Raw genomic sequence first — 14,294 nt, 5'->3', positions numbered from 1 at the left:
CTCTAAAGTGACTTACAAAAATACAAATCTGAACATTTTTCTGATAAATATAACCACCCCCAAAACTAGTCAAGACAGTTAGTTGTTCAGGAAGTCAATGAGAACATCACTTTACATACACTTATTTGTATATCTCAGAAAGTCAACAAGGACAACACTTATATACACTTCTTTGTACAGGTTCAACACAAAAACAAATACCAGATTTTTTTTCAAATCATGAAAACCATTTATACATAACTGAACATACATTTAAAATAAAGCATTCAGAAATTTTTGGAAAAGGACTGAAAATAAATCCATATCCATCAAAATGAAATACTATCAGTCAGTAAATGAGGTTTTTTTCATGCATACTATTGCTGAATGATCACGAGGACTTAGCAGTTTTATTTGAAAACAGAACTATTTGTGTGTAATTTGTGTATCTTAAGGCTGCAAGTAGATACAAGTTTGTAAACGCTGGAAATATCACCCTATACCAGTTACAGAAGCTGAAAAATAGAAAATGAGTGGCTGGAGACTAAACCTTTTTAAAACTACATTATTGTTCTGACCCTTTTGACTTTTAAACGGTGTCTCATTAGTACCTATGATGTCAATTGATTTTTCTCCCTATATTACACGAAGGCACACACACACACACACACCCAAAATGGAAAAAATAAAACTTTAAGTACTAACTACAAAGATCTTATTATCCCTCACCCTTGCATCAACATTAAAATTATACACTTAACACTTAATTTAACTATTACATTTCCTTTTTTGCATCTCAGGAGTACAACTTCAACAAACATTTTATTCATTATTCTACTACTTCTGAGAAGGCTGTTAGCAATGACTTCGACACTGAATGACATTTATATTTGCCCGGTGGAGAAGACAGTAACATCGGTTGGTAAAAATTACTAAACAACCTTAGTCTTCAGGAGTTAAGAACAGCTATAAACCCTGTTTTCCTAACAAGTTCAAAAACAGTACATTTAAAATTCTAATTAAAACCTATATATCTGTATAAATCTACAAAGAGGTGAGATAAATACTATATGGAGACTTGTTTATCTTCATTGGCGTAATGCAACTTAATCCTTACAGAAGCCCCTAAAGTGTCTGATTTAGACTGGTTCTTTCGTTCTACTAAGGCAAGATGAGGAGCAAGCAAGCTGCTCGACCTTGTAATGGTACACACACCCTCCTTCTCTGAGCTTCTACACTCTTCCCTTTCTCCCTTTCAGCAGCCAGCCCAAAGGGTCCAAACATTGGTCTCAGTCTGACCCCTTAATATCCAACGGAGTGAATACACTGGACTAAGTAAATAATTTCTTTAAGTTTTCCTGAAAATTTCTTTACAAGCGAAGAAAAATCCCGACTGGGTCGAAAACAGGTAGCACGGTTTGCTTAAGGAGTGATCTTCTAGAAAAGGTACACACCACCAGGGCATGAGGGAGATCCAGGACTATGTTGGTGATTTGAAGGGCTGACCCGAGACCTACTAAGTAACAGCATCATGACATTGGGGCTATCTGAAAGCTTGTATGGGTAGGGGGAAAAGCTAGCCAACCCGACTGGAAGTAAGCTGCGGAAGGGACCCTACGAAGGCAGGGTAGCGATGATTCGTAGGAGAACCAAAGATCTGGGACGTTGCAATGGGGTAGGAAGCACTAGTGGCTGTGGCTCCGGGACTGGGATCCGTCCAGACGTAACGGAGTCTAGAGGCTACAATCAGAGTCCTAAGAGAGTGGAAAGGGGTTCTAGCAGCAGGGGCGGGTAGGGGCCGGTGACAAGAATCGTCGCGGCCGCTGGTGGGCAGAATGGTGTCTGGTCAATGAAAGGTATGAGGGGGCAGAGTCTAGAGGGGGATTCCGACCGCATTCGGGCGTTTGCCAGTCTACAGAGGCTGAGCCGCTCGCGGGGCGTCTCCGCCGGGGCGGGGCGGGGCAGCCCGCCGGGAGCCAAAGAGCCGAGCGGGAGACGTGGGCCGGGCCAGGCCGGGCGGCAGGGCCGCTGGGCGCTGGGGCGGGTCTTACCTCGGGCTGTGCCGCGGTGGCCACCACAGCCCCTTCCTCTTCTGCAGTAGCCGCTTCCCACCCTCGGTTTGCAGGGTCAGGCCGGACAAAAACAGCAGAGGCCGAGGCCGCCGGGGGTCGGACGGTTCCGCGAGGGTGGGCCCAGCCGCCCTAGGGTCCGAGCGAGCGGCGTCCGCGCATCCCCCGCCCTGTCACAGAGACTCCGCCCGGCCGGGGCAGGCACATCCCCCGCCGCACCCCGCCTAGAGAGCACGCGTTAGAACGGCCGCCTCAATCCGCGGTCTCCGCTTCTGCCCGCGGGACCGGTATCTGCGCCGCAGTCCCTCCCAGTCCTGCCAGGACTTTCCGTCAGCCACCGCCAACTGCCTCCGCGTCCCCAGTCCGCTTGGGCCTGCGCGCCCGCGCCCCCGACCCCGCTCACGCGGCCCCGCCCCGCGCGACTCTCCAGCGGCAGACGAGCAGGCGCGCGCGCACTCACCTCCCACGCCCCCTGCTGCCAAGCCCGGGACGGCCCCGCACGGCCCCGCCTCTGCACGTGACGCCACCGGAGCGTGCGGCGTGCGCTTGCGCGGACACGCCCCGTTTCCTCCACCCCCGGCTGGCCCCGCCTCCCTTTTCCTTCCTCACTTTACGGCCGTGCTGAGACCTCGTTAGAGTCTCTCTGCTTCTAGGCAGAAGTGTCGTAAGGTTGGAGAGGCAAACTCTGAGTTTGCGACCTTAGGTCTCACTTTCCGGCCAGTACAGAGATCCCTGAAGGCTGGTTGGGTTGGTGAGGCCTGAGGAATAGGTAAGACGCCTCCTCCCCACTTGGGTTTGTCTCAGTTTGTGGAAACAGTGGGTCGCTTTGCGGTTCACGCAGACTCTAGCGTATCCCAGCCCCTTCCCCATACTGCGGCTGGATTCTCTGCGCCGCCCCTTTCCACACACGCATGCCCCTCCCCCCACTTGTCCCCGCCCTCGAGTCCAAGTATTTCTTTCCATTCATTCCTGACTGTTCACTGAGTTGCTTCTGTACTGTAAGCCCCACCATATCAGAAGGAAATAAAATAATCTCAATTTTTCGAAGCGCTGTGATGTAGGAAACAAAGAATTCTCAGTGATAACACAGTGAAATAACACAGGATGATCTGAACACAAACGGGGAATCCATGATTGCAGAGGAGGACTTTTCCCAAATAGCTTTCAGGCCTGTCGAAAACTTGTATTAGAACCCGTAACTAGTGGGAAGAAAGTGGGAAAAGTAACATGGCCATGAGAGTGGCTAGTACAAAAAACCGTGTGACAGCGACCTAGAAGACTAAAAAGCAAGGGGGTTGCCATATACCTAGCATATACCGCCGATTAAAACAACCAGACTATGTGGCGAATTTAAGGCCAGCCAGAGTAAATAGCAAAATAGTGATCACAAGAGAAAAAAAAATTTACCAGAACAAGTGAGGGAAATGAAGAACCATATGTAGACACAAAGGCTATCTTAAAAAATGACAGGTTACCTGAATTGTCTGGCCTGTAATCCCAGCTCCTGAAAGAGTAAAACAGATCACCAAATAGGAAGCTTGGCGGAGCTAGTTTTTAAAAAAAGGCAGATGTGGTGGAACACGCCTTTAATCTCTGCATTTGGGAGCAAAGACAAGCCAGCCTGGTCTGCACAGGGAGTCTCAGGCTAGCAGGGATACATAGTGAAACCTTGTCTCAAAAAACAGAATAGAAGCCGGGAAGTGGTGGTGCAGGCCTTGAGTTCGAGGCCAGCCTGGTCTACAAGAGCTAGTTCCATGCCAGGCTCCAAAGCTACAGAGAAACCCTGTCTCGAAAAACCAAATAATAATAATAGTTTAGCGCAGTTAGTAGGACAAGCTTTAGGCTCTGGGTCGGTCCTTACTGGGGGTGGACTGAAGGTTTGACATGGAGCCTGAAAGTAGCGATAGGAGGGTGAGGAAGGGCAGAGAATAACAGTGAAACACCAACCTGTCCATTAGCATCGCCTGGGATGCTACTGTTTTAGTAAAACTAATGCTGTTGTGTCTCCCTCCCCTCACCCCCACCACTAAACTGTAGTTCCCCAGGCGACCAGTGATAAGGGTGAAGTAGTCGTGAGAACTGGGAACAGAAACAAAGTTAAGGGAGTTGATCTCACAACCTTAAAGTTGGGATCTTTTGACAGAGAGCTGTAGATAAGATGAGGAGCTTGAGCAGAATATTGAAAGAATTAAATAACTGCTCTGGGAACTGAGAGAAGAGAAGTCGCTACTGCCTTCCAGTCAACACTGTTCCCTGTGCAGGGGAGGCAGGGAGGAGGCAGGAGGTTTGTCCCTAGGGCTCTGTGCATGCTAGGCAGTGCTCTGCCACTGAACTATATCGACAACCCTCTTTCTGCTTTTTGCTTTTGGTTTTTGTAACAGGGGCAGGCATACCTTGAATTTGTCCTGTAGCCTAGGCAGGCCTTAAACTTTCAGATCCTCCCTGCATCCACCACCAGTTCTGCTTCCCATCCCTAATCCTTATCAAATCCACCTCAGTTTCTGCCCATTCCTCTTCCTGACAGCCAAGTTTTTTGTTTTGGATTTTTTTTTAAATAGTTTCTCTGTGTAGCCTTGGCTGTCCTAGAACTCTGTAGACCAGGCTGGCCTTGAACTCAGAGATCCACCTGCTGCTGCAGCCTCCCAGGTGCTGGGATTAAAGGTGTATGCCACCACCGCCCAGGGCTGTCTCCAGTCTTAGAGCTCAAGAAGCGTCCACATTTTTATCCACTCCCCTGAGACATTCCTATACACTGCCTTGACAATTCTAAATGTCTTGCTAATTTATTAATCATTTAAGAACAAGATATAAAGATGTTTAAAATGCAGCCCTCTTAGAATGACAGATTTGGGTAAATGAACTTTTAAACAAAATATAATAAACTTGGCACTCAGGAAAGAGCTGTATGAAGCCCAAGAAAGCATGGCTGCTGTGTATTAACTAGGGTTAATCAAAAAAAAAAAAAACCTGTCTATCTGCCTCCAGATAAGAGTGTTGTCTGATATGGCAGCAGCACAGTAGGAGAAGTAGGGGTGGGAAAAAGATGAAGATGATAAAATGTGAATATATTATGAGGCGCCTGGAATTCCACGGCACAGGACTTAAGTTATCTACTTTAAGCAATTTATTAATATAAATGACAAAAGCCCTTAACCTCTTACAATCTAGATTCCTTTGGCAGTTTGGTCTGTCAACCTGATCTCAGAAAATTCATTTAAGGGTATACAATAAAATACATAGAAATAAGAAGCCAATGTTAAGTATTTAAACACCTTAAAACAAGTAGTGTAGTTACAGATGTACTTCTTTATGCATTAAGTGGCATGTCACAACAGGCCTAATTATATAATGTCAACGGAGTAATAAGTATAAATTATATTAAGATACCTGCAATAACTTTAATATAATGTAAAAATATCAGATTTTGCCAGGCAGTGGTGGCACATGTCTTTAATCTCAGCATTCAGGAGGCAGAAGCAGGCAAATCTCTGTGAGTTCGAGTCCAGTCTGGTCTACAGAGCGAGTTCCAGAACAAGCTCCAAAGCTACACAGAGAAACTCTGTCTCAAAAAAACAAACAAACAAAAAAATCAAATTTTTAGTGACAAAGACATACTGCTAATACTACAGTGATTACCTACAATTATTGAAGAAATGCTAACTTTGAGCCAGAATTAACTGAAAATTAAAGTACATTTTCTTTCCTAGCCCAAGGTCTTAGAACCCTTAAATTTTAATCACATCATGCTCTGTTGATCCCCAGTTTCCAAATACCCCAGTGGAATAGTTTCAAGCAAGAATATGGCACATCAGATCTATGTTTGGGAAAGGTGATAGGTTGGAGTGAGGACAGGGAAGTGGTTACTTTTCTGTTTCTTCTTTACCTCTGGGGCATCAACTAATCCAATAATAACTCATTGTTCCCTAATAACCAGAACCTTCACTGGCAGTAAACTTGTGAATGCATGTGTGTGTGTGTGTGTGTGTGTGTGTGTGTGTAATTACAATTCTAGAAGATTATTCAGGACGGTAAATTGGAGCTTTTGTTGAAAATATATATGCTAAACTTAATTAAGAATGCCATCTTGCGATGGGAAGATGGCTCAGTAAAGCGCCTCCCACAGAAACACAAATACCTGAGTTCAAATCCCCAGCACCAATGTAAAAAACATCAGGCATGATGCACGGCATAATCCAGCACTTGATAAGAAGTCTAGAGGATCTCTAGTTCTTGCTAGCCAGCCAATCTAGGCAAGTCTGTGAACTCTCAGTTCAGTGTGATCCTATCTCAGTAATAGATGGCAGGCCAAGAGGAAAACACCTAACACTGACCTCTGCCCTCTACCCACACACAAACATATACACACAGACAGACAGACAGACATGAACACACACACGTTCATATATAACACATATACAAACATTGTCTTACTGATTAATCTTATTGTCTTAAATGTAAAATTGTTTTGCATTAATTTTCATATTCTAAGAGGCCAATAGTGCTATTAAAAGGTTATATAAAATTAATTTAAAATGCTAAACTGTCTAGTCTTGACTTGATCTTTATTTATAATCCAGGCAGGCCTTTAACTTACCTCTTGCCCCAGCCTCCAAGCATCAGGAATTATAGGTCTGTACGACAAGGCCTAACTGGCCCATGCTGTGTTAGCCATTGGTAGCGATTTCTAGTTATGAAACAGCAAATGGAAAGCCTAAGTGTTAGAATAAATTCCAAAGGATCCCTGGTCCTAAGCATAACCAAGGGGCAGGCACAATGGCTCAGCAGGTAAAGGCACTTGCCTCCAAGCCTGCCTAACTGAGTTCAGTCCCCAAGTCACATTTGGTGGAAAGAGGAAATCAACTCAAAGCTGTCCTCATAACCCTGTACACACACCAAATAATAAATGTAATCTTAAATGTTTTTAAAGAAGTCAAACAAAGGCTAAGCATAGTGGTGCACGCCTTCAATCCTAGCATTTGGGAGGCAGAGGCAGGTAGATCTCTGTGCATTCAAGGCCAGCCTGGTCTACAGAACAAGTCCAGGAGAATGGAAACCAAAAAAAAAAAAATTTAAATAAAAAAGCTTGAGCTTTCTCTCTGACAAATCTGGTTTTTGGATGATTCTTTTCTAGGAAAGTGGATAAATAATGACACATTAGATGGTGGACCTAATCTTTTTATATTGTTTTGTTTGGGTTTGTTTTGATTTGGTTTTTTGAAAGAGTCTCTCTGTGTCACCCTGGCTGTCTGGAACTACTCTATAGACCAGGCTGGCCTCAGACTCAGAGATCACCTGCCTCTGCTTTCCAAGTGTTAGGATTAAAGGTGTGCACCACCATATCCAACTAGATCTAATCTTCTTCTTTTTTTTTGTTTTGTTTTGTTTTGTTTTGTTTTTTGTTTTTCAAAATGGTTTCGCTGTAGTTTTAAAGCCTGTCCTGGAACTACTTCTTGTAGACCAGACTGGCCTCGAACTCACAGAGATCCACCTGCCTCTGCCTCCCAAGTGCTGGGATTAAAGGCGTGCGCCACCACCACCTGACTAGATCTAATCTTCTAATGCTTGTAAAGATCAACTTATTTTCAAGTCTTATTTTTGAACCATCTCCCTAGCCTCTGGATGTAAAATTTTTGATGACATGTTAAATATCTAGGAATACCTTCTGTTGTAATTTTTATCTTCTTCATTTTCCAGTGACAGATATCCTATGATAAAATTGTCTATTAATAGTCTATTAATAGTCTCACTTTACAAAAGAGGAAACTGTGACTTAATAAAAGTAATTTATTTATGGTTATATAGCTGATGAGTAACAGAATCAAATGTGTTTAGATTGGATGTTTAGAGTTCTTTGCTTGTCTATAGTGGTTTGGCCTAAGCTTAGTTCTATTTTCATTATAATTCAGGGAGTTAATCACAATCACGCTGTTTAAAATCAAATCAATCTTTGGCCTACATACTTGATTTTTTTAATTTGTGTGTTTGTCTGTTGTTTGTGTTTGTCTGTGTCTCTGCCTGTGTGTGTGTTCAAGGGTACAGAGAAGTGAGCATCAGATCCCTTAGAGTTAAAGGCATTGAGTATGCTGAGTTCTGCACTCCAGACCTCTGACAGAGTAGTAAGCGCTCTGAATTGCTGAACCATCTCTACAACCACCACACTGGGTGTTTCAAAACTCAGACAAAACACAAAACTTTTACCTCAGTTTTTGGTGCTGGGGATCAGACACAGGACTGTGTACATACTAGGCAAACATTCTGCCTCTGAGCTAATCCCTAAACCACAAAAAGTATTTGAACAAAATGTGAACTTCACTGGGTATGGTAGCTCATACTTGTAATACCATCACTCAGAAGGCTAAGGCAGGAGGATTGGCCTAAGTTTGGGGCCACCTTAGGCTGCATGAAACCTTGCATCAACAAACCGATTAAGTAAAGTAAATAAATAGAAAAGTGTCTCTAAGTATGTAGAGACTCTTGAGTGTGCCTGGAATGAAGTGGGACTAGATGGAGTGTAAACACAGGTTAGAAGATGATTAGATGGTAAGTGGTAACACTGAACACCATGTGGCGTCTTGTAGTCACTTCTTTCAAGGTGAGGCAGACTGTTATTCGGGTGCTTTTCTTGCAAGCTTCTATCTCTAGGTGGCTATTAAGTGGGGTCATGGAGAGCTAAGAGCTAGACAGCTCAGATATTTACCAAGTTGTATATCCTGATATTCACCCCTATGCTGTAGTTATTGATTTTATAAACCAGTGGATCTCAGCCTTCCTAATGCTGCAACCCCTTAATACAGTTCTTCATGTTGTGGTGACCCCCCAACTAGAAAATTATTGTGTTACTATTTCATAACTATAATTTTGCTACTGTTATGAATTGTAATGTAAATATCTGATATACACGATATCTGATATGCGACCCCCAAGGTGGTTGCAACCCACAGACGGCCATAAAGGGAGACATGTGTCCAGAAGCCTAGCTTGACATATGTGACTAGCCATTCCCCTTCAAAGTAAGATTGTTTTTTCTTTTTAAGATTTATTGCTGGGTGGTGGTAGCACAAGTCTTTAATCCCAGCACTCGGGAGGCAGAGGCAGGCGGATCTCTTTGAGTTCAAGGCCAGCCTGGTCTAGAAGAGCTAGTTCCAGGACAGGCTCCAAAGCTACAGAGAAACCCTGTCTCAAAAAACCAAAAAAAAAAAAAAAACTTAGTGTGTGTGCTTTATCTTCAAGCACACTGGAAGAGGGAACCAGATCCCATTACAGCTGGTTATGAGCCACCTTGGTGGTTGCTTGGAATTGAACTTAAGATCTCTGGAAGATCAGCCAGTGCTCTTAACAGCTCAGCCATCTCTCCAGCCCAATAAGGTATTCTTATATTAAGTCCAAGTACTTAGCCTCCACCAAGTTGCACTTGACAAACCAACTACACTGTCATTTGTCATCAGGCTTAATTTTTTTTTGTTTGTTTTGTTTTTCGAGACAGGGTTTCTCTGTGTAGCCCTGGCTGTCCTGGAAGTTGCTTTGTAGACTAGGCTGGCCTCAAACTCAGAGAGATCTACCTGCCTCTGTCTCCCGAGTGCTGGGTTTAAAGGCTCCGCCTTAATAGTAAAAGGATCTTTTTGGGAGACAGGGGTTGGTTTTTTGAGACTAGGTTTCTGTGTAGCTTTGGAGCCTGTTCTGGATTGTTGGATTAAAGATGTGTGTGCACCACCACCACCCAGCTAAAAGGATCGTTTTTTCTCTTTTTCTTTTTTGTTTTTTGTTTGTTTGTTTGTTTGTTTTGTTTTGTTTTTTTCAAGACAGGGTTTCTCTGTGCTTTGGAGCCTGTCCTGGAACTAGCTCTTGTAGTTCAGGCTGGCCTCGTACTCACAAAGATCCACCTGCCTCTGCCTCCCAAGTGCTGGGATTAAAGGTATGTGCCACCACTGCCGGGCTATAAGAATCATTTTTAAAACAATAACTTTTACATCTGTCATAAAGATGATGTGGAACACACAAATTATTGTGTACCGTGTTTGCTTTTATGAAAATCTCTTGAGAAAAAAAATTCAAAAGCTTGAAGTGGTAGCTCATGATAATAATACCAACTCATGGGAGGCTGAGACGGGATTACTATGAATTTGAAGCCAGCCTGAGCTACAGGGCAACTTCCAGGCCATCCTGAGTTATAGTGTTATACCCTGACTCAAAACACAAAACAACAATAATAATAAACTATTAGATGTTAATACAAAGAATGTTGTTACCTCCCTGAGTAAGCATTTTCTCTTTGCCTTATGGACATTGTGAATATTTAACTTAACTCTCTGTCTGGTTAGCTGCCAGAAAGATTAGAGCCAAGTTGGTGGCTCACCCATAACCAATGTGCTCTATGCCTCGTTAACTTTACTCCTGACTCCAGTTTGTCTGAACTCTAGCTATTTTTTCTTTTCTCTTACCCCCTTCCCCCCTCCCCGTTCTCTTGCTTTTGTGCTGGGTATATATGTATACAAAAATACACGTTTCTTAGAAGCAGTCTTATATTGTTTTTTAAGTCATTCAGATTATCACATGCTGTATGTATATAAGACTGTCTTCTACACATCATTAACCACCTCATTTTACTTTAATATTTTTTCTTGAAAGGTATTTTTTGTGTACAACTCTTTATGGGTTTAGTTTGGTTTATCAAAACTGTATAACCCTGACTGTTCTGGTTCTGTAGACCAGGCTGGCCTCGAACTCAGAGATCTACCTGCCTCTGCCTTCTGGGTGCTGTGACCAAAGGTGTGCACCACAATGCTTAACTTTGTGTACAATTTTGTATGGTTTGATTATGTGAAATTGGTTATATCAAATACAAATATAAATATATTTGCATGGCTTTAGTAGTATAACCAAATGATAAAAATACTTGATCTTATGGTCAGAATTGGTTAAATTGGTATCATTGTTCTCTGTTCTTATATTTTGCTTTATTTTGTTCTTTCAGTCTGCCTGTGATCCTTTTCCTGGTCTGTGGTTTTAGAAGTTCTGCTGAGTGGTCAGGCTACCGCACAGCAATTAACCATTACCTCAGTTGAGTCTTTAGGCTCAAGTAAGCCATCTTGTACACCTGCAGATTTGCCTGTTAGCACACCCTTGATTGTTCACAAGCATATTAATTCCCATGAGACATCTTGTCTGTGTTTCCTCTAAGTTAACCAACCTGTTATTTAAACAAATGAATGTGAATGGCTGTTTTCCATCCCTCATTTGCTATAATTGGTTTCTAATACTAGGTGGATTTTTCTGACTGTATCTATAGTATTAGTTTGTTGATAATATGAATATTATGTATACAACGTTTTTAACTATTTAAATCGACTTATTTGATGCATGCCTTTAATCCTAGTACTCAGGAGGCATAGGCAGATGAGTTTGTTTGAGCTCAAAACAAACCTGATCTTCATAGTGAATTCTGGGCCAACCACGTCTACATAGTGAGAGCTTGTTTAAAATAAGTAAGCTCTTTAACTATCTTCAAGGAAATTTATTTGGCCAATTTTGCAGAGTTAGATAATGTTCCTTTTTAAGATGCTCTTTTAACCGGTCACCAAAACCAAGACAGTAGGCCAGAAAAATAGGTTACCAGGAAAAGGCACTGCTGTGCAGGCCTGATCACCTGAGTTTGATGCCCTAACCCCTCATGCTGGAAGGAGAAAATTTATTCCGGAAACTTATCCCTTGATGGCCACATGTGCATCATGGCATGCACATTCAAATAACACACACAGTAAAGGAAAAATTTAAAAGAATAACAATTTAATTCATTGCTCAAAATGATACTGGCAAATCAGTGCTAAAACTAAGGCTCAAGCCAGGATCCTGATCCTATACCAGTATGTACCAAAATATCAAAAGAAATTCTGACAGACATTACATTACATAGTTTTTATCCCATCCAATGAAGGTGGGAAATGAGCAAAAACATCACTCGTGCATACAGCTGGCCAGATTTAGGAGTGGATTTCATTTGCATTACTCTATCTGTTCTTGAAATTCCCACACCTTTTTACTGCAGATATCACCACTGTCACTTTCTACTTTGGATGGAGGAAGAAATACTTTATCTTATCTCTTTAAAATTAATGTTGTAATGGAAACTATTCCTTTTGTTAATTAGTAACTTTTTTTCAGACTCTTTGAATGCATTTTTAAGCTAAAAATAATTTGTTATTATCATGCATTATCATATTGAGATAGGGTCTCATGTAGCTTAAGCAGACCACAGACTTCATTGTGGAGCTGAGATTGACCATGAACTCCTGGTCCTCCTGCTTCTCCCTCCCAAATGTAGGGATTACAGCATATACCACCCCACCTGACTGCACGCATTCATTAGAGTTCGAATGTGTTTACTGCTCTGGTTTTTTGCAAAATCTCAGCTGTAATTTTAACCAATCTCTCTCTACATTTAAATATAAAATTAAAATTATACACTACCTGGGACTTCATTTTTATTCTAATTGTTCATATCCAGTATATAAGCTAAAGTTCCTTTAGTGTGTTTTTTAATTAATTAGTTAATTTAGTTAGTTTGGTTTTTTGAGACAGGGTTTCTCTGCATATCCCTGGCTGTACTGAAACTCGCTCTGTAGACCAGGCTGACCTCGAACTCAGAGATCCGCCTACCCCTGCCTCCGAGTGCTGGGATTAAAGATGTGTGCCACCACCACTCAACTTTAGTGTTTTATGATGTCAGCATTGTTGGAAATTATTGATAAAGACTTTATAATTACATGTCATCTTTACAATATTCCTGTAAGAGTAGCTACTGTTTTATAACCTAATATCATATTCAACAGTAAATATTGTCTTCTGACTCTCCTCCAGTTTCTGGGATTTTTGAGAAGCTCTGCTCAAAACAGAATGGATCCAGTAGTCTTGAGTTATATGGACAGTCTGCTGCGGCAGTCAGATGTCTCACTATTGGACCCTCCAAGCTGGCTCAATGATCATATTATTGGGTTTGCCTTCGAATATTTTGCCAACAGTCAGTTTCATGATTGCTCAGACCATGTCTGCTTCATCAGCCCCGAAGTCACCCAGTTCATTAAGTGCACCAGCAGCCCTGCAGAGATTGCCATGTTCCTCGAGCCCCTGAACCTTCCCCACAAGAGAGTTGTATTTTTAGCCATCAACGATAATTCCAACCAGGCAGCTGGGGGTACCCACTGGAGTTTGTTGGTTTATCTCCAAGATGAAGATAGCTTCTTTCATTATGATTCCCACAGCAGAAGCAACTCAATCCATGCAAAACAGGTGGCAGAGAAACTGAAGGCTTTCTTAGGGAGCAGAGGAGACAAACTGGTCTTTGTGGAAGAGAAAGCCCCAGCTCAACAAAACAGCTATGACTGTGGGATGTACGTGATATGCAACACCGAGGCCTTGTGTCAGAACTTCTTTAGACGACAGCCAGAATCCCCACTGCAGCTACTCACCCCGACATACATCACAAAGAAGAGGGGAGAATGGAAAGATCTAATCACCAGACTTGCTAAAAAAAAGAAGTAGCTACTGAAGAATGCTATGAAGTCTCCTCTTTCTGCCCTTCCCTATGGTGACAGCCTCAGTGCCTGCGGGAAAACCACTAGTAGATGAAACTTCACTATTCCTACTTTTGTTTTCTTGAAAAAAACGTCAGCCTATGCATTATCTGAATGGGAAGTTTCACTTTAACCCCGAAAAGAACAGTCCATTCTGTGAAAATGTCTTGAACTTAATGTACCAAAACCTTAAAAAAATAAAAACACTCATTACACAGTTTCAGGAAAGAGTCTTCTTTTCTTCTTGCTATAACATTAATTTCCTTTTGATCTCTCCTCCCCTCTGGCTTACTCTAATGGAAGAGCAACGTTCTAAAGCAAACGTATGTCATATGGAGTGTAAAGACATGCATGAAGAAAACAGCAGAAGAAACAATATTTTGTTGCAAGCCATTGATTGGAAGTGGATCATGACCTAACTCCATTTAGGGCCTTCATATTATAGAAATAAGGCATTTTCCAATGCAAAGCCTTTCCCATCTGCAAATATTTAATAAAGATGACTTTAGCTCATCTTCTCCTGATTCTGGAATGCTTTAAAAAAGGGGAACTTCATTAAAAATAAATGCCTGGGCTGCACTCGTAAGGTAGCAGTAGAGCACCTGCTGTGGTGTGCAAGAAGCCCTGGATTCAGTCCCAACCTGCAGAAAATTTAAAACATGCACACGCACACACATGC

General features: G+C 42.3%; 2 protein-coding genes across 11 annotated transcripts in view; one reads left to right on the top strand and one right to left on the bottom strand.

Moving 5' to 3' along the window:
* The window catches only part of Myo9a (myosin IXA), a 187,762-nt gene extending 185,210 nt beyond the window's left edge, over positions 1-2,552 (bottom strand). For 6 of the 10 annotated variants that reach the window (XM_085689176.2, XM_085689183.2, XM_085689179.2 and 3 more), the window contains exon 1: positions 2,031-2,416. The gene's annotated coding sequence lies outside the window, so the exon portion shown is untranslated. Of the gene's footprint in view, positions 1-2,030; positions 2,418-2,508 lie in introns of those variants that run through there. The other 4 variants (XM_085689186.2, XM_085689187.2, XM_085689177.2 and 1 more) reach the window with 3 other exon arrangements.
* Positions 2,553-2,709: 157 nt separating this feature from the next.
* Positions 2,710-13,835, top strand: Senp8 (SUMO peptidase family member, NEDD8 specific). Its single transcript, XM_048423957.3, has 2 exons — positions 2,710-2,817; positions 12,903-13,835. The coding sequence occupies exon 2, from the start codon at positions 12,939-12,941 to the stop codon at positions 13,581-13,583; it is 645 nt and encodes a 214-aa protein (XP_048279914.2). The 5' UTR covers positions 2,710-2,817; positions 12,903-12,938; the 3' UTR covers positions 13,584-13,835.
* Positions 13,836-14,294: the final 459 nt, after the last annotated feature.

Source organism: Myodes glareolus, chromosome 4, assembly GCF_982192425.1.
Source record: "Myodes glareolus chromosome 4, mMyoGla1.1, whole genome shotgun sequence".
NCBI classification, from domain to species: Eukaryota; Metazoa; Chordata; class Mammalia; order Rodentia; family Cricetidae; genus Myodes; species Myodes glareolus.
The sequence above is the reverse complement of the archived record's forward strand: the minus strand, read 5'-3'. Positions and strand labels throughout refer to the sequence as shown.

Coding starts and splice junctions, on each gene's coding strand:
- Senp8 (XM_048423957.3), top strand. CDS start 12,939: ATGGATCCAGTAGTCTTGAGTTATATGGACAGTCTGCTGCGGCAGTCA.